Genomic DNA, 20844 nt, shown 5'->3' on the forward strand with positions numbered 1-20844 from the left:
GGTTTGAGAAAATGACAAAAATGCTCTTCATTCAAAAAAGAAAAAACAAATAGTTCAAAAAAAGGACAAACATGTCCTCCATCTAGAAAGTCGAGGATAATGTTGACTCTTCAAAGTCTTCTTCTTCTTTCTCCGTTCAAAAAAAGGACAAACATGTCCTCCATCCAGAAAGTCGAGGATGATGTTGACTCTTCAAAGTCTTCTTCTTCTTTCTCCGTAAAACACTGTAAAACCCTATCTCTCTCTCTAGAGAAGAAATCAAGGGAGGCAAAGAGTTCTCCCTGGAAAAGGCCATGAACATCAACCCTCTCACTCTCTCTCTCTTCTCTCTCTACTTTTGTGCACATCCAACAGACGATCCTACATTGCTTCATCAAACACTGACTGACTTGCACACTGACTGTAGCATCGTTCAACTTGAAGAATTGTGGAGTCTGATTCAGAGTTTTTACCCTTACAGAAGGGGGGTCTGAGGGCTCCTCCCAGCATGGGTAGCATCATTCAACTTGATTCGTTGTAGAGCCTAATTTAGAGTTTTTGCCCTTACAGGAGGGGGGTCCGGGGGCTCCCCCCGGCGCGGATCCCGCTGCGTGGTCAGCGGGCGGGGGTTTAAGGGGGGCGCCCCTGGTGGGGGGCTCGGGGGGGCAGCGCCTTCCGGACCAAATTTTTTTGGGGCCTTCCAACATCGATTTGTAGTGTTATCGGGCTTTCCTACAGCGATTTATAGTATTTTCGGGTCTCCAACGAGCCTCACAACGATTTGTGGTGTTATCTGGCTTTTCAACAGCGATTTGTAGTGTCTTTCGCAAATCGCTATAGCGATTTATAGTATTTTTGGATCTCACTATAGCGATTTGTAGTGTCTTCCGCAAATCGCTATAGCGATTTATAGTATTTTTGGATCTCACTATAGCGATTTGTAGTATCTTCCGCAAATCGCTATAGCAATTTATAGTGTTTTGGATCTCACTATAGCGATTTGTAGTGTCTTCCGCAAATCGCTATAGCGATTTATAGTGTTATTCAGTAAGCAAATCACTGTAAATCGCTACCCGAATTAGGACCAACTTGTCAGGGCCATATCTCTCTAACCGGAGGTCATATTCTAAATCTGTAAAAAGTGGTGTCTTCGTTATTGAGTCTAGTTTATTCCTGTAAATTTTAAGAAATTTCTATTGTCATTTCATTCCTCATTTTAACTAAAAACCAGACCCTTATTATTTTGTGTTATTTGAGTTGCACAACACCATTCTCGCTTGACATCCACATCTTGATTCTGGCATGCTCCCTGTTGGATTTTCCATTGATTTCTTTCAACCTTGCTTGGAACAAACATATGTCTTTCTCACCACGACACCTTGTGCATTTTTTGACCACGACACCCAGGACCTGTGCCGGGGGGGAGCCCCCGGACCCCCCTCCTGTAAGGGCAAAAACTCTAAATCAGGCTCCACAATGAATCAAGTTGAACGATGCTACCCACGCTGGGAGGAGCACCCAAACCCTTCTCCTGTAAGGGCAAAAACTCTGAATCAGGCTCAACAACGAATCAAGTTGAATGATGCTATCCACGTTGGGAGGAGCCCCCAAACCCTCCTCCTATAAGGGCAAAAACTCTAAATCAAGCTTCATAAATCATCAAGTTGAATGATGCTACCCACGCTGGGAGGAGCCCTTAGACCCCCTTCTGTAAGGGTAAAAACTCTGAATCAGACTCCATAACTCTTCAAGTTGAATGATGCTACCCACGCTGGGAGGAGCCCTCAGACCCCCCTTTCTGTAAGGGTAAAAACTCTAAATCAGACTCCACAACTCTTCAAGTTGAATGATGCTACCCACGCTGGGAGGAGCCCCCAGACCCCTCTCCTGTAAAGGTAAAAACTCTGAATCAGGATCTACAACTCATTTAGTTGAATGATGCTACCCACGTTGGGATGAGCCCCCAAACCCTTCTCCTGTAAGGGTAAAAACTCTGAATCAGGCTCCACAACAGTCAATGTGCAGGTCAGTCGGTGCTTGATGGAGCAATGTAGGATCTTCTGCTGGATGTGCACAGAAGCAGAAATAGAAGGGAGAGAGATAGTGAGAGGGTTGATGTTCATGGCCTTCTCCAGGGGAGATTTCTTTCTCGGATAATCCTGCAGTGTAGAGACTGGGTCTTAAATAATCATCTTCGGGGCACTTAAGTCTTTACAACCACTCCTTTTCAAGAATCGTCATTTTTTTTTTGCACCAATGGAGGAGAGGGTACTTAAGTCTTTGCAATCACATCAAACTCCAACGTTAATTAATGCTGACAAACATGGAGATACGAGACGCAGATGCTTACATACGTGGTGCTCTTTGGGACCCCCGAACATGAGATGTAGCTAACTGCCCTGTTCGGGGGGGGGCATATAACCTGCTTCGCATATCTAGTATGAGATACGAACATGTTTTCCTCTATAAAAAAAGATATGAACATGTTTCCATATCATATTTAAACATTTGATTGGTTTTTTCAGCTATGAATTCCGGGTCAGATCAATTTTTCCCATTAGACTTGTGTTGTGAAAATTTCGGAAAGCCACCATCACCTATTCATTGATTGCCCAGTCACAGGCCGTATTTGGCAGTATGTCCTGTCAAAATTTTGGGAAAAATCATAAATTAGTTAATTCAGGAACTCCAATGGTGGTTTCGTGTAACATGCTGGACCAAGTACAACGTTGCTCCAAATCGGTGGATTCAGCCTCCTCCTGGTTACATTGAACTTCAGCTATTCTCCCACTCTATGACCTACTGAGAATTTCGTTTGCAGCTCGAAATATTGCAGGAGATTTCCAGAAACCACCATTACTAATTATCTTTTGCAGAATATAGATATAGGAGGATATCAGATTCTAACTTCCACTAATAACAGGGGGCTGGCTGTCGAGAATGAAGGCAACTGTTGAAGGTCCGTTGTAGGCTGACAGTGGGAGCTTCAGCTTTGAAGGATGTCTTACATCGTTGCATATTTCAATTCAGAGATATGGATTTGATATTATGTTTGATCAGTCAAGGATGGTGTAGCAGGCTGATGAAGAATAGCCCCAACTCAGAGATGGAGGCAGCTAGACTGTTGGCGACCTCCCCAAACCAAATGGTTGAAGATCAACATTCATGGAATGTTTAACCAGAACTGGCATTTTGGATTTACCATTCGAGATGATAAAAGGGAGCTTAGAAGAGAAAGAATGGTGCGAATGGCCAACAATCTTGCAGCAGGTTGGTCAGCAGTGCAAGCTAATTGTTGAAATTTTGGCATTGCAACAGGTTGGTCAGAAGAGAATAGATGAAAAGGGAAAGACAGAGAAGATTCCCTCAGAAATTTTGGCATTGCTGTATAGTTTTGACGGGATCTAGGTTTTGTGTACTTTTAGCTCATCCAATTCTGCCAGGTCGCTAGCTAAGTTGGCCAAATCAAGGGTTAGGAAATCTTGGAAAGACCGGCACCCTGACTGGCATCCTCATAAGAGGTGTAATTAGAAAAAGTTTTAGCAATTAGTGATGAATAAACCAGTAGAGGTGTAATTAGAAAAAAAAAAACAAATAGGATGGTGATAGCATTTATGGAAAGACAAACCGCCTGAATGGCATGTAAAGATCTCCCCCCCCCCAGTGGGGCTTGATTATCTTTAAAAAAAACATCATGCTGACATATGATGCATGGTAAAAAATGAATGCATCGTTGGTAATGGTATATTGAGGACATGTCTACAGGAATCGAATCACGGTACTTATACGCAATAACTCAGTTCAGCCACCACCAACAGAAAACAATTGTCTAACTACAAACGCTTGCAAAAAGTTGATCTACTTTTGTGTTGCCACTGTAGTGTAATTTTATAGAACACAAACAGCGACATAGAGTATGCCATAATTGTGGTCATGAGGACAAGTCAGACAACAAACATAAACAACTACTTCCAACTCACCATTTCTTTTTTCTGAAAGGCAAGCTAGGGTTAGGCAGACCCCCACCAGTTATTATTCAACGTATCACTGGAGTTTTGAACCTGCAATGTCCCACCACAGGCAGACGTACCTCCAAGCAAATAGATCATGATAAGCTTGTTTTGCACCCATTGATGTCCCATTTAAGATAACATGGATTTCAATTTTTTTTTTTTAGAAGAAAATTCAAATATAATGAAAGATGAATCATTTAGCTTTCAAATTAAATATGCATCAACAAAAACTCCAACAGCTCCGATTTACAACTTCTTTTCTGAGACCATGCTTTTAATTCGACTAGCGAAACCTGAAAAAAGGCATCGGCAACAGTCTCCGGGATTACAAAAGAACCCATCACTACAGAATATGTACAGAAAATATCCGGTGACAGTAAATTGAAGGACAATGTTTCATCTCCCTAAAAAAAGGGTTTCTTAAGGTTAAAATTGAACAAGAAAATAATGAAACGAAATGATGAGTGGAAAAGGAAACTGTCTCCGGTCTAATCCTAAGGGGTCAAATTTAGTTTCAGTATGCAAAAAGAGGTTGTAGCACTAGCACAGGATGTTCATGACTGGCTGGCTTCATGCCAAATTAAGAATTCATGGAAAGCTTCTTCCATCCACGGATGTCGGCACTGTTTCACCGCATCAGGGATGGAAAGCCACTTCCGTTCACGCATGCTTTGTTCAGGCCACGATTCAAGCTCCTCTTTCACATGCAAAGCAAACATTACTGCTTTACACAAACCTTCTGGGTTAAGCTTATCTTGGTGTGTCTTGCTCTTGAAGTAATAATAGCCCACCAACTTCTGCAATACAATGAAAAACAACTGAATAAATACAAGAAAAAAAATGCTTGACAAAATGGTCGCAGAGAGTTTTAATTCTCGTCATGAAAAATACAATGGTCAAACGGCAAACATTTTCATGCTGTAGCATGCAGTTAAAAGTGTTTTTTTTTCAGAACTACAAAATGAAGCAGTCATAAATTGTTCCAGAGATAAATCACTATCATTCATAAATACATGAGGCAAATAGCAGAGATTCTTCTGCACAAAAGCCAAGAGAAATGGTGATCGAGGAAATATTCATAGCACAGATACATCCCAACAATTTCAATGTTTTGGATAATTAAGACCTTTTTGCAGAGTCGGTTTCCAAGTTCATAACGCAGATAACCTAGGTATACTTGCCTACATTCACTTCATGCTTTAGATCTTGATGACCATCAACAAAAGAAAGATGCGATGATAAAACACACAAATAACAAACCTACAGAAGCTTAAATGCAATTAGTTGCTTTTGAAGGACTGCTTGGGCAGACAGCAGCTACTTCATGGCATGTATTTCCCAATATGATCATCTTCACAATGCACTGAAATTCAAAACAATTCATCCACGTGTTTTACAGTTCCAGATATGGTGTCTAAAGTTTTTCAGTTACAGGAGACTTTCATCCCAATACTTAAAACAAGCTCAAAATTTCACTCTCTTGAAAGTAAAGTAGAAGTAGAGAGAAACCGGGAATGTACCAAAACGTAGAGAAAAAGGAATGATAAGAAATTGGGAGGAACAAAGGAAATAACACATTTATATATCAATATTTCATGAAAAAAATCTATTTAAAATAAAAAATTTACCCAGGAAAAAAGAGGATTGAAATCTTACTGAGTTTATTTTTGAAAGGCCAAAAGAGTAATTTATTGAAAAGTAAGGATGCCAAGTTATCACCATTGAGAACAAGCAAAAGGACAGGCACTTTGCAAGTAGCATGAAGCATTGGAATTTCCACCTTTTTTATTGAAATATAGAAATTTTCAAAGCTCTTAACTTTTCAAGTTCTCTGAGACACCTGTGGCATAAAGAGACGCCTGCAAATCCCATCAGTGAATGTTGGTCAAAGACACTCAATGCCTTCAAACTTACTGCAACTCTCAGAAGCCATAAAACTACAACCCAGGATTTATCACCTAGATATGCTCAGCAGCAAAACAACACTGGCACCCACACCCACACCCACACCCACACGCACACCCACACACACGCACACACACAGGAATCCAACCTTCAACATTACTTTCAATACAACCTGCAAATAACCCAAATTCTCTGGATTAGTGCCCTACTTGAACAGGCTATTGGTGGCAATAATTTGCTGATAGACAAAATATATGCAAAGAGTAGCCAAGAACTACTTGAGAAGTGCAAGCGCCGTGGCTGTTTATATTATCATACCCAATATCCAAGGATTTGTTCCAATTCAAAATTTCATAAGCATCAGAAAGCACAATTAATAAATCATTAACAGAGGATTCTTAATAATGACACAACCACAAATCAAATCAATACCCTTGAAAACCACAAAGAACAGAATTTCACTCAACCAATCAGGCAATTAAACATCATCACAAAGATTACAAATAACTTGACACATAAAAGAGGACACATGCTTTCATTAGAAGCATGTGACCTTATCAATAGCACAAAGTTCGACCAAGAAAAATTATCACCATTATATCACCACGGACTCCAGCTTCTTCCAGTGCCTCTCTTCTAGCTGCCTCATCCATCTCTTCATCATTTTCCCAGCCTCCCTGCAGGGAAAAAAAGAAAGAGAAGCCAAAAACATACAGGTCATGAATATGATGTTATGAAAATTCATTGATGCCAGTTTCTTTTCTTGATTTTCTTAAGTAGCATGCATGCCTAAATGGATGTATATGCACAACAGACATTCAGATACATGAATGTCCATGAATTCATGCATGTGTACAGAGTTCTTGTAGGCATTGTAAGTGATTGAGGTATTCATGAAGGTGAGATTTTATACACATGTACATAAACACAAAATTAATATTCTTCCACTTCCATATATGATATCTTAATCAATTGCTTACTTCCTAAGGCATGGGTAGGGGCTTCCAAGATGTAACTAGAGGCACCAGTGGTAAACCAAGCAAACAAAAGCAGCTTCAGGCAAAAAAAAACTTGTAAATTATTACAAGTTGTGGAAGGACATAAGTAGGAACAGTTGTAATTTTTTGTATTTAGTATTTACATTGTGATAACTCCGCCTGTGTAGTTATACACTGCCGCCTGTGTAGTTATACACTGCCGCCTGTGTATTTACATTGTGATAACTCCGCCTGTGTAGTTATACACTGCCGGTCCCAAGCCCGGATAAAGGAGGAGGGTTGCGGTAGGCCTGTGACAGCCAGCATAAAAACTTTGTCATATCCTATGAAAATGAACCAATATGAGAATTTCGTTGGGGCGTTCCCTACTGAGCGACGCGCTGTACTCTCTAGGCCCGGAGGCAGTGATAAATGTGCAAGGGTTGCTAGGTCGTCGCCCAGAAGCGACGCGTCACACCGGCGCCCGGGTGTGGTGTCAAATAGGCAAGGGTTCCCTCACTTTGTTGGACGGGTGGGGGTAAAGAAGTTAGTCCAAGACCATAAAATTAGGTTAGCCACTTGGAACATAGGGTCTTTAACTGGTAAGTTGGTAGAGTTAGTAGATGTTATGTGTAGGAGAAAGATTGATATTTTATGTCTTCAAGAGACCAAATGGGTAGGTGAGAAAGCTAAAGTGATAGAACCTTGGGGATATAAGATTTGGTATACAGGAATAAATAGGAATAGGAATGGAGTAGGGATTGCTATGAGTCGTCAGTTTATAGATAATGTAGTTGAGGTCCGTAGGAAGGGTGATAGAATTTTACTTATTAAATTAGTATTAGGTACGGATATTATTAATATTATTAGTGTTTATGCACCTCAAGTAGGTTTAGATGATTCCATTAAGCATCAATTTTGGGAAGATTTAGATGGAGTAGTACAAGAGACATCTTATGGAGAAAAGCTTTTCATCGGCGGTGACCTTAATGGACATGTAGGCATTAGTAGGGATGGATTTGAGAATATCCATGGAGGCTATGGTATAGGAGAAAGAAATGAAAGTGGAGAAAGGATTTTAGATTTTTGTTTGTCCTATGATATGATCTTAGCAAACACTTGGTTTAGGAAGAGGGAGTCTCACCTAGTAACATTTAAAAGTGGGGTTAATACGAGTCAGATAGATTTTTTCCTACTTAGAAAGAGTGATAGGGGTTGTTGCATCGATTGTAAGGTTATACCAGGAGAAAGTGTAGCTACACAACATAGAGTCTTAATTTTAGATCTTAGAATTAGACAATGCCGCAAAAGGGATAGACATAGGATAGATCCTAGAATTAAGTGGTGGGCACTGAAAGGAGCTAAACAAGGAATGTTTGTAGCGCAGGTAGTTAAGGAAGTTGATTGGTGTCTCGAGGAGGATTCAGAATCAATGTGGAATAAGATAGCGGGTGGTATGAGAAAAGTAGCTAAGGAGGTATTGGGTGAGTCTAAAGGCGGTGCACCACTAGGTAAGGATACATCATGGTGGAACGAGGATGTCAAATTAGCTATTAAGGTTAAAAGAGAGTGTTATAGAAATCTAAGTAAGAGTCGTGATAATGAGAATTTGGAGAAGTATATGATAGCAAAGAAGGAAGCTAAAAAAGTTGTTCGAAACGCGAGGGCTAAGGTATATAAGGAGGTTTATGACAAGTTGGATACCAAAGAAGGCGAGAAGGATATTTATAGGCTTGCAAAGATGAGAGATAGGAAATCGAAGGATTTGGGTATGGTTAGATGTATCAAAGATGAAACGCAAAGGGTTTTAGTCAAAGATGAGGAGATTAAGGAGAGATGGAAAGATTATTTTGATAAGCTATTTAATGATAGTCATGCTCAAGATCTTGGAGACTTCTCCATTCCTTTTCATGAGATAAATCGTGACTTCATGCGCAAGATTCAAAAGAAAGAAATTGCAGAGGCTTTGAAGAAAATGAAATCAAGAAGGGCAGTTGGCCCAGATGGTATACCTATCGAGGCTTGGAAATGCTTGGGAGAGAAAGGTTTAGAATGGTTGACAAATCTTTTTAACTTGATTTGGCGAACAAATAAGATGCCTAATGAGTGGAGGAAGAGTACTTTGGTGCCTTTATATAAGAATAAGGGTGATATACAAGATTGCACAAACTATCGTGGTATAAAACTCATGAGTCATACTATGAAACTTTGGGAGAGGGTGATTGAGTCTAGGTTGAGGAAGGTTGTCATGATATCGGAGAATCAATTTGGTTTTATGCCTGGAAGATCAACTATGGAAGCTATACATCTTCTTAGACAACTTATTGAAAGATATAGAGAGAGGAACAAAGATTTGCATATGGTTTTTATTGATTTAGAGAAGGCATACGATAGAGTACCTAGGGACGTTCTCTGGTGGACAATGATGAAGAAAGGTGTTTCTCTCAAGTACATTAGTATAATTAAAGATATGTATGAAGGAGTAGTAACCAATGTCCGCACTTGTGGAGGGGTGACAACCAATTTTCCGATAACGGTTGGGTTACATCAAGGATCTGCTTTAAGCCCTTTCCTATTTGCGATAGTGATGGATGAGCTTACGAGATCAATTCAAGAAAATGTACCGTGGTGTATGTTGTTTGCTGATGATATTGTTTTGATTGATGAGTCTAGAGCTGGGGTTAATGCTAAGTTAGAATTATGGAGACAGACATTGGAAGCTAGAGGTTTTAAGTTGAGTAAGAGTAAGACTGAATATATGGAATGTCGGTTTAGTAAGCAACGAAGTAGTGATGGGAGTGTAGTGAAGCTTGGTGAGCAAGATATACCGGTGAATGATTATTTCAAATATTTGGGATCCATCATTCAAAAGTATGGAGAAATTGATGGAGATGTAAATCATAGGATAAAGGTTGGGTGGATGAAATGGAAAAGTGCTACTGGAGTGCTGTGCGATCGTAGAATGCCATTGCGGTTGAAGGGAAAGTTTTATAGGACGACTATTAGACCCGCTTTACTATATGGTACGGAATGTTGGGCTGCCAAGAGACATCATATTCAAAAAATGAGTGTAGCTGAGATGCGGATGCTTAGATGGATGTGTGGAAATACAATAAAAGATAAGATTCGGAACGAAGAGATACGTAAGAAGGTAGGTGTTGCACCCATTGAAAATAAGATGCGAGAGAATCGTTTACGGTGGTTTGGACATATTCGGCGAAGGCCTAATGATGCTCCAGTTAGAAGGTTGGAGAAATGGGAAAATATATTAGTTAAAAGAGGTCGGGGTAGGCCTAGGAAGACTTGGATGGAGATGATAGGAAAGGATATGAATGCTTTGAACCTCACCGAGGACATGGCGTTGGATAGAAATGATTGGAGGAAAAGGATTCATGTGGAAGACCCAAAATGAATTTCTTTTTTGGTTCATATCGCTGACCCCAATTGTTTTGGGATGAAGGCGTAGTTGTTGTTGTTGTTAGTATTTACATTGTGATGTATTGGCAAGTAAAAAATACAGCAACATTTTCAATGAAGCAAGGTTCTTTCCTAAACCTATTTATGCCTGTTTTAGATAACATTTAGGTGTCATCATTTACTTCTTTATACTATGGTGACAGCACTGACAGGTCTGTAGGATCTTCCAAACATTGGCCTGTTCTCGTGTTGCTGAAGTTCTCAATACCCACATGGCCCTATCACCAGTCAAACTGTCAAACCTTCATAAGATCTTTGAGATTAATTCTCTCTCTCTCTCTCTCTCTCTCTCTCTCTCTCTCTCTCCTATATATATATATATATATATATATATATATATATATATGCAGTTTGATGTCAAACCCCTTTCAAAATGGATGCCAGTCATAGCCCTAGTCACTGTCACAATCAAGAGGAGTGCCAAGACGCTTTCTAGGAAATGGGCCTTTGAAAATGTACACCAGTTATAGCTCTAGGAATTGTCACAATCAAGGGGAGTGCCAAGATGCTTTTTAGGGAATGGGAGTTACCCACATCCCACGTTGCAAATAAGGCTTGATACGTCAAAACTAAAGAACATAATGTCAGCATCATATTGTGAGTTGTCAATTGGAAGAAAGCCACAAACAAAAGTTTTCTAATTTTTGGTAATGTGAGAAAGCATTAAGTTTGTCATAATTGTAATTTTCAGATTCAATCTGTGTAGTGTACTCCGAAATGACTTTTTTTCTGTAATTGTTATTGTTACAGGGATATTTTGTAATTTGCCCCATGGGGCATTGGAGGTTCCTCTTCTAAATGAAATTCATATCCTAAGTTGAGTAGTGATAGAACTTTTACAACCTCTTATTATCCTTCCATTCTGTTTTCCTCGTCCTCACGTTTACTATGAGTGTTTATTGAAGAACACAAGTATGATCAAAATCTAACAAGGTATCAAAGCAAGAATTAGATTCTAGACATTATCAACCCTGTCTACAGTACCCTTTACCCTCTTTTTCTTAATCTTTCTTTGATCTTTCTCAGTCTTTCCTCTTAAAACATTTTAAAATCTTGTTTTCTACTCTTCTACTCGAGATTTTCTGGTCCTTGGACCCCAACTGTATCTAAACCTTAGTTGTCAAAGGCGACCTAGGCACAGCCCCACTGCCTGGGCTTTTGGGTTTGGGCGGTGGGGCCCTCTTTTACCGCCTAGGCTGCAAAGCCTTTTTTGACCTTTTTTGTTTTTTTAATTTGGTTGACCACTTTGGTCAACCTTTTTTCAAAAGGGTGGTATAAAAAGGGTAAGGGTGGTGCTCTCTCTCTCTCTCTCTCTCTCTCTCTCTCTCTCTATTGATGCAGCAGCAAGAAGAAGAAGAGAAAAAAAAAGGTACTCTCTCTCTCTCTGTTTTTCCTGTTTTTTTCTTCTTCTTCTCTTCTCTTTTTTCCTTTTTTTTCTTCCTATTTTTCCTTCATTTTTTCTTTTTTTCCTTCCTTTTTTCCCTTCTTCCCTTTTTTCTTCTCCTTCCTATTTTTCCTTCCTTTTCCTTTTTTTCTTCTTCCTGTGTTTCAGTTATATTATATGTATATATATTATATACACTGTATTTCAGATATATATATTATGTAACGTAATTTATATATAATCTGTTCTACTGTTTCTGAGTTATATTTCTGAATTATGTTTGTGAGTTATATACTTACATTTCTGAGTTATATATCTGTGTGTATAATAAATATATGATCTGTTTGACTATTCTTTTTCACAGTTCACACTTAACATGCACCCACACATATCTGTGTATGCAATTCATATATGATCTGTTTGACTGTTGTCATTTTTCATATATGATCTGTGAATTGTGAATTTTGTGTTGGATTGAACGTGTCTAAGTTTTTTGGGATATTTTCGAATAGTGTAAAATTGTCAGTGTTTCTTATTAGAGTGAGTTTGAAAAAGATCACATCCATGTTCTCAAATTTTTTCATGAAGTTTGGGCTTTTTATTGGATTTATTAATTTCTGTAAATACATTGAGTTTTTTTTAGGTTATTAGCTAATGGTAAAATAATGCATCACATCAATAGTTTATGGCTGTGATTTTGTTGATTTACATTAATATTCTGATCAACTATGCATTTTCTGATTTCTTGAGAATCATTGATTTATCTGAATTATCTCTTAGTGCAGTCCATTGATTTTGTATGTTTTTGTTTTGTGTGTTTTTTTTATTTGGGGTACCGCCTAGTCTGCCTAGGTCCCGCCTAGTCTTTATAGGGGCTCACCGCCTAGCGCCTTCGACAACTAAGATCTAAACTTGTTCTTTCTTTTATCCTTTCAACTTTTACCCTCTTCTTTCCTCAAAAACCTCTCTTTTCTATTTCCACTAGCCAAAATTGATCAGATCAACAGATCTGATTCACATTAAAACCATACCCAAGACTTAAAGCTTCTGGCCATCACTAGACTTAGCCAACTTATGTCAGCAAGGTTTCAGACCAATTCTTAGTCCCAGATTGCAGATTCTTGATTTCTCCTTTTTGACATACTCTAGTCCTCTTTTATCTTTCTTTGATCCTATTTTTTGGCCCTACTGTCCTTGGTCTTACATGAGCAAGAAATACCAGTGGATGATTGTTTCAAATATTTGGGATCTATCATTCAAAAGTATGGAGAAATTGATGGAGATGTAAATCATAAGATAAAGGTTGGGTGGATGAAATGGAAAAGTGTCACTGGAGTGTTGTGCGATCGTAGAATGCCATTGCGGTTGAAGGGAAAGTCTTATAGGACAACTATTAGGCCCGCTTTACTATATGGTACGGAATGTTGGGCTGCCAAGAGACATCATATTCAAAAAATGAGTGTAGCTGAGATGCGTATGTTTAGATGGATGTGTGGAAATACAATAAAAGATAAGATTCAGAACGAGGAGATACGTAAGAAGGTAGGCGTTGCACCCATTGAAAATAAGATGAGAGAGAATCGTTTACGGTGGTTTGGACATATTCGGCGAAGGCCTAATGATGCTCCAGTTAGAAGGATGGAGAAATGGGAAAATATATTAGTTAAAAGAGGTCGGGGTAGGCCTAGGAAGACTTGGATGGAGATGATAGGAAAGGATATGAATGCTTTGAACCTCACCGAGGACATGGCATTGGATAGAAATGATTGGAGAAGGATTCATGTGGAAGACCCAGAATGATTTTCTTTGTTGGTTCATATCGCCGACCCCAATTGTTTTGGGATGAAAGCGTAGTTGTTGTTGTTGTCGTTGTTGTTTGTTGTCCTTGGTCTTACATATGGCTTTTACGACAATTTCCTCCATGCCTCAGCTGAATTCATCAAACTTTATCACTTGGAAAAGGCAAATATTTCCCTTCATCGGTCGCTTGGGATTAATGGGACAACTTGATAGATCTAATCATGTGCCATCAGAGTACCTTCATTGTGAAGAGGCAAATGAAAATGGTGTGAAGAGTGCAATTTAACATCCAGATCCAGCCCAGTTAGATTGGATAAAGAATGACCAAGCAATCATTGCATATGTGACAGCCACCTTACCAATAGAAATGCTTGTCCAGGTCTCCTACAATGGCTCAACATGACTTACGGGCACTTTTACATAAGTTTTCATATCAAATTTCGAGTCTTAGAATATTTCAGCACAAAAAAGAATTTAGCAATCTTTGAAGAGACACATCTAGCATGGACAAGTACCCAAACCTAATGCCACATAGATAACAGAATGGGTATGAAAGGTATGACATGGGGATTTTTAAAAGTCGTCTAAAAGACACTCGATCTTGTGGACCAGTAGAAAAAAAAAGAGTGCAGCTAGGTTTAGCACAAAAGTTAAAATGTGATGGCATCTGTTAAGGTCGAAAGTACTTGGACATGACATCCTCTTCCACTATTCATCAAAGGCTTGGTTAATCTATATTTTATTGTGATAAGTCTATCTCTATGAACTCTATAGAGCATAATAAAATTAAACACATTGAGATAGGAAAGCACTTCGTTTGAGAAAAGATAGAAAACCAAGAAACTGAGTCGAGATTCGTTGAAACCAAGTCACAAGTTGCTGATATCATGACCAAGTCATCGGCTTCCACCAGTTAAAGGCAAACCCTCAACAATCTTAGACCATGCCCAGTATGATGGGGGTGTGAGAAGTTAAATTTTGGCATAATTATAATTTTCAGATTCTTTGTGTAATATAGTCCTAAAAGACTCTTATTATTTGCTTTGTAATTGTTATTCATTGCAAGGGTATTTTTGTCAATTTTCACAATGGGGGCATTAGATGGTCCTCTTATAAATGAAATCCATGTCCAAGTTGAGCAGTATTAGGAATTATGTAATCTCTTCTTCTGCTTCCCTTCTCTTTCCTTCTTTTCCACTTCTTCATGTTTTCTATGTGCAGCCACTAAAGAAAACAAGTATGCGCAAAATCTGACAGTATATCCATGGAACTGCAATAAACTTATATATATATATAGTGCTTTTTATCTGCCATCACCCATTGCTGGACATGTGGATAGCCCTTGTTAACCAACATCTCAACCAAACCTCATTAACCAAAAAAGCAAAAACAGGAAAGGAGATGCCATGATTTATCAGATCCACATCAGTTGACAAGGTTGCAACCTAGTCATCAATCAAAATCACGAGTTTGGTCAACACAGAAGCACTCAATTAGTATAAGAAGCTTCTCCAGTCTGAGATCCATTAACAGTACACAAACAAAGCTGCCTATTAGACACATCCAATAAGACCAATAGTTCCTTGTTAAGAGCCTAAGCATTTGCAATTTTAAATGTAAGAGAGGGTCGAAAGTGTGATATTTCACCAACTCCATAGCCACTAATATTTCACCTCCTTGCAAATTAAACACCTGTAAAGTTGAAACACTGAACTCCAAGTCTTCACCAGATGTTGAAGTAACTCACCCTCATAGGTCTTCTACACCTGGAGTTTAACTTTAACCCTACAGACTCTTGCAGATAGAACATAATCATAAGGCAAAGCTACTGGCGGCGGGTTAAAGGTCTGGAAGACAACTCCAGCAGGGGCCCTTGCTGGAAAATAAATCAAATTTTACTAATGGCAACAAATTTAGAAAATGGTCTGAATTCAGCAATGGATACAGTATAGCCATATGCTTTAATTCAATGTAGCATAACCAGGTTCAGATTTTGCATTTGGATTTAGATATGGAATCCCTTACCCCATCAAATTTTGATCATCTCCTACCCTTATTAATATAAATTTTCACATGAAACGGCTTAATCAGATATGTTTTTCAAAATTGCTCAGATTCTGAATTGGAAACCCATACCAGATATGACCGTATAGCTAATTAAATACAGAAACAGCTTACCAAACTCCACTAAAATGGTTTCAGTTTGGTTAGATATCCAACCCAAACTTGTATGATTGATATCACAAACATAATTTCAAGCCAAGCGCAGTTCTGACCACACCATTCAACCACCACCATAACTTCTGGCCTCTCCAACCAAGAAAAATCAGCCACAGCTGTTTCCACTACTCTCCTTCCAATTGGGCACCTTAGGCTTGTTTCATCCATGTATTCCTTCCCCTTAACTTCTATTATTTTCAGCGCCTTCCTGGTTATTCTATAATCTCAACCTGAGCCATCAGCTTCTGCTAATCCAAAACAAATTGAGGTATCAAATATAGACTCCACTAACCGCAACGTAATATTTTTACAAATATCCTGACAGAAACAGAATCATAACTATGTTTAAATGTTATTCATGATAACCAAGTAAGATAACACCTATATAGTTGTTGAACAGGACAAGAACAATCACATCATTCAAAATATGGAATGGAAAATCAAATGTCTTACATCATTCAGAGCTACCAATAAACGGAACAAGGAAAACAAAATTCAAAAAGCTTACTTTCAAGATTCCAGAAATGACAAGTTTAAAGAACAGAAGGCTAGTACAGTGCAAAAGATGATGCATCAAACCTTGGGAAACAAAAGGCCAGGTCCACTTGGCGAATTGATCATTAGAACCTGAACAACCTTTTCAGACTCAGCACCAGAACTCCCATCCACAACTCTGTATTTGTAAGGGATGCACCTGTGGTATCTTCTGATGTTATATAGTTTTCATTGAAGGAACTAAGAATAATTATGTGAAGCACAGTATCCATGGCATGCAGATTTACACAAGAAATACAATGAACTGTGAAAACATGTTTTCCGAAACTAGGGAAATTCATGATTGCTTTGGAGAAGTATAATAAACTTTATGATGGTTAAAAATCCATCTGGGCAAAGATACTCATAAGTCTAAAGAGCAGATGGCTGATTGAGAACGTAAGAGCAAATTGATCAGAAAAAGTCTCATACATCAATTGACACCAAAAATAAATATAGTAATTCAATAATTCATTGTATCAATAATTCAGATGCATGCAAAAATAAACCTGCCAGAAATGTAGATGGGAATTGAATAGGATAGATTAGAAGTAACAACAATGAATATCCAGTAGCATCAATAAACTATCAAATTATTGATATATATGAATGCAAGAAATAAGAAAAAAAAAAGACATTATCCTGACACATGTAAATAACAAGAAGACAATGGATGTTAGAATTAACTAGTATACATATAAAGCATTTGCTTCATTCTTGCATGGACAAGCACTTGCCACTATCAAAGAAGATCCATATGAAATGAATGAAGACAGCTAAAGAGAGTGAGTTTACTAATATTCACTTTTTCTAGCAACTAGAAGCAACTTGTAATAATGTGTCATAGAATACTATACATCAGTCAGTGTGTCATCAGGAAAAGTAGAATAAAAGCCACTCCTAATCGGTAAGAGGGTTATATCGCATGAACTTGCATGATAACATAGTAGTGTGCATCACGATGTCTGCATCTACACGTTAAAGAGAGGAAGACCAAGCCATGAAGGATCACAAATGAGATAAAACATCTGTTTATTCTTTTTGGATCCAACAAACTGAAGGCAGTGAAGTAGGTCCCATCCATGAGTTGAAAAGAATTTGAGCCCAAATTTGTTGGTGAATTCCATGAGGGGGAATAGAACTATTAATCTTTCAAAATTTGATGGGAATTACTGAATCAAGTACCCTAATTAAGTACTTGGATGATCAATCTCAAATTATTTTACTCCATAATAAAATCAGTCCAGATGCACAGAAAATCAACAAATACTTCACTCATCAAATCAATTGTTGTCACGAGAAGATTCATCCAACCTAGAAGAAACAACTGAATTGAAGAAGGTGCCTAGAAGTCCAAAATGGTTCCATTTAACCAAGTGAAACCTATAAGGTAAGAAAATTAGGAAACTTTGAAAGCGAAAAAAAAAGTGTGACTACCATAATTATCATAGGGACAAGAATTTTGTGTCAAACAAAGAACAATTAGGAAGCAGCGGAAAAAAACTGCATCATGTGTAACCTGAGGAACTTGTCCGACTCAGCAAGAACAAAGACAAAATTCACCTAGACCTGCAATTTGGGCTGATTCAACTAGAAATTGATGCAGCTCGCCATAAGAAACCCAAGAAGCCAACCTACTCAAACAGCTGGCTTCAAAAATTGCCACACTTCAATTGATTTCTTAACCATCACAACTCGTTCAATAAAATCCAATAATTGGACCAAATCAAGGCATGATCATGCCCAAATGACGCCACTGTTGTCACAACTATTGATTTCAGAAGGTCCAAAAGTTGTAAAGTTTCCAATTGGCGAAAAAACACGGAAAGCATTGCCTGACTAAAAGATTCCAAGAATTCGATCCCTTTAGTTTAGTACTTTGGAAGAAGGATGAGAGATCCTCAAATATATCAGTGGTGGAGGTAAAGATATCAGCCTTAATTTATTCACAAAATTAAAAAAAGGATAATAGAGATTGATCTACGAACACAAAAAAATCCAATGATGGTTTCACTTATACATTAGGGTGTTAGATAAGGTAGCAATTATTATCTACCCGATGTTATCCTTTTGGAGCATCTCTTACAATAATTGCACGTTAGATAATGCACAGTAAAACAAAGATGGCCGTGATATCGAGTCAACAGAATCAATTCGTTGGGGACGGATTTAATCCTCTAGACCAACCTTTTCCAACAAAAAGGTAACAAGAAAAAAGAAAAAAAAAAAAGCGGCAAAGAAAATTTAGTAATAAACCACATCCTACATGTCAATGGTGCTAGATTACACCTCCAATCTTTTGAGATCACGCGTATCCTTATCGTCTGGCTTTACCAAAAAAAGAATGAAAAGAACGCGTAACATGATGGAAACAATTTTGGCAAGCACGAAGTTATAAAAAATCATTGATTAAAGAGATTTCAAATAACGTCATAGTAGTATCAAAGAGCACGCAGAAAACAAACTGCCCACCAAAAAATTATGCACGAAATTACAATCTAGATGTAAAGAGATGCAAATGGGAAAAGAGGCAGGCCCCATGATTCAATACAATTTTTTTGTTTTGAGAGGGAAAATATGATACAACATGATTTTGAAAAGCCAAATATACCCACCACGGAAAAAGAATCGAGAGAGAGAGATTGGCAATACCCAGCAACAAGACGACAACCACCTTCATATCGCTGTTGATGTCGACCCGTCCGGGCCACCAAATCGGTCATCCTTCGTTATGAAATATTCATATCAACACTCATGCCCATCGACAAATTTTGCCGTCTCCCTCCTTACTATATAGCGTCCACCATCATCCCCCATCTCTCTCTTTTTATCTCTCACCTCTGTTCGTCTTCTCTCCTCCCATGCAAAAAAAAACACAAGAAAACAAACAGAAGAAGGAAAAAGAAAAGCTAGAGAGAACTAGAGAAAGAAACACAAGCTAGAAAGAGAAAGAGAGGGTGGGTGTGGTGTAATTTGAGAAAATGAACCCTAATAATCGGATCGCCCAGCCCAACTGAGTCAGAGGGAAACCTTCCCCGTTGGCAGCTCCATTTTCCTACATTTGTTTATACCCCTTTCCGAGAACCCCTTTTCACATTGGGTGAAACAAACTTCTCCATGAAGAAGTTGTGGGACCCACTAATTAAATTCCAAAAAAAAAAATCTTTTCTTATGGGAATGGTATCACACCTCTCCTTGTCTTTTCGTGGGAAAGTGCCTTCCTATGAGTAGGAGTAGCAAAACCTGACACGACCCGCCAACCCGCCTCTTAGGCGGGTTCGGGTTTGGAAAAAATGAACCCGTTTAATAAACGGGTTGACCTGCCTAACCCGTTTATTAAACGGGTCGGGTTCGTGTTAGGGGTATGCCAACCCGTTTAATAAACGGGTTAGGTGGGTGGGTCAACCCGCCAACTCGTCTGCCAACCCAACCCGTCAACCCGCCAACCTGAAAACCCGTTTACCCGACCCAACCCATTTGTTAAATGGGTTGGTGGTAGGGGTGGCAATCGTGTCGGGTTGGCGGGTCAGCATACCTCAACCCGAACCCGACCCGTTTATTAAACAGGTCGGTTGTGGCAAACATGAACCCGGCCCGTTTAATAAACGGGTAACCCGACACGACCCGCCAACCCATTTAATAAATGGGTTGGGTCGGGTAAACGGGTTCTCAGGTTCGCGGGTCGGGTTGACGGGTCGGGTTGGCGGGTTGGAGGGTTGGCAGACGGGTTGGCGGGTTGACCCGCCCGCCTAACCCGCTTATTAAACGGGTCAGCCGGGTTGGCATACCCCCAACCCGAACCCGACCCGTTTAATAAACGGGTTAGGCGGGTCGACTCGTTTATTAAATGGGTTGGCTTAAGCCCAACCCAAACCCGCCTAAGAGGCGGGTTTGCGGGTCGTGTCAGGTTTTGCCACCCCTAGTTGGCGGCTTGTGTTGGGTTACCTGTTTATTAAACGGGCCGGGTTTGTGTTTGCCACAGCCGACACGTTTAATAAACGGGTCGGTTCGGGTTGAGGTATGCTGACACGCCAACCCGACCCGATTGCCACCCCTACCTATGAGTAGATGTATAACAAACGCCTCCTTAGATTTCTGAAATTGTAGACAACACAATTTCAGTTTTTCTTTTTTCTTCTATTGGATTGAAGAAATTTGATGAAATTATATTCCAATTTCACACAATTCACCAATTCAAACACACCAGAGATTAACTCTCCGCAAGTTTTCACCCAGGAACCTTCACATTTATTTTGAGAATACCCTATTTAAAATACAAAATAACAAATAACAAATACCATGGTCTGATGGAACTTGATTTATGGGTTCTATGCTTATCACCCTATTAAGTATTCATGATCCACCAATCTCTCTCTCTTTATATATATATATAATGTGCATTTCTGATATCTTTTAAAAAACATACTTTTTATATTTACATAGAGATTATCCCTAGGATTATAGACCTACCGCCTTGGCTCTGCCTACAGCACTTATGGTCGCTATCCTGATTTGTAAAACTTTGTGGGTTTATCTCTTGCCCCTTGGGAGTCGC

General features: G+C 39.0%; 1 protein-coding gene across 1 annotated transcript; it reads right to left on the bottom strand.

Moving 5' to 3' along the window:
* Positions 1-4188: 4188 nt before the first annotated feature.
* On the bottom strand, positions 4189-17847 carry LOC149843391 (nudix hydrolase 16, mitochondrial-like). Its single transcript, XM_090001811.1, has 4 exons — positions 17809-17847; positions 16335-16449; positions 6491-6574; positions 4189-4789 (listed from the first exon to the last, which is right to left on the bottom strand). Exons 2-4 carry the CDS (start codon positions 16374-16376, stop codon positions 4547-4549), a joined length of 369 nt encoding a protein of 122 aa, XP_089857937.1. The 5' UTR covers positions 16377-16449; positions 17809-17847; the 3' UTR covers positions 4189-4546.
* Between the last annotated feature and the right edge of the window lie 2997 nt (positions 17848-20844).

This window comes from Nuphar pumila, chromosome 3 (genome assembly GCF_984573655.1).
Source record: "Nuphar pumila chromosome 3, dmNupPumi1.hap1.1, whole genome shotgun sequence".
Lineage (NCBI taxonomy): Eukaryota > Viridiplantae > Streptophyta > Magnoliopsida > Nymphaeales > Nymphaeaceae > Nuphar > Nuphar pumila.

What these genes read in the sequence shown, in the direction of transcription:
- LOC149843391 (XM_090001811.1), bottom strand. Translation starts at nt 16,376, where the DNA reads ATGATCAATTCGCCAAGTGGACCTGGCCTTTTGTTTCCCAAG. An exon ending in CTGGCCTTTTGTTTCCCAAG is followed by an intron (nt 6,575 to 16,334) that starts GTTTGATGCATC and finishes TTTTCCCTGCAG; the next exon opens with GGAGGCTGGGAAAATGATGA. An exon ending in GAGTCCGTGGTGATATAATG is followed by an intron (nt 4,790 to 6,490) that starts GTGATAATTTTT and finishes ATTGTATTGCAG; the next exon opens with AAGTTGGTGGGCTATTATTA.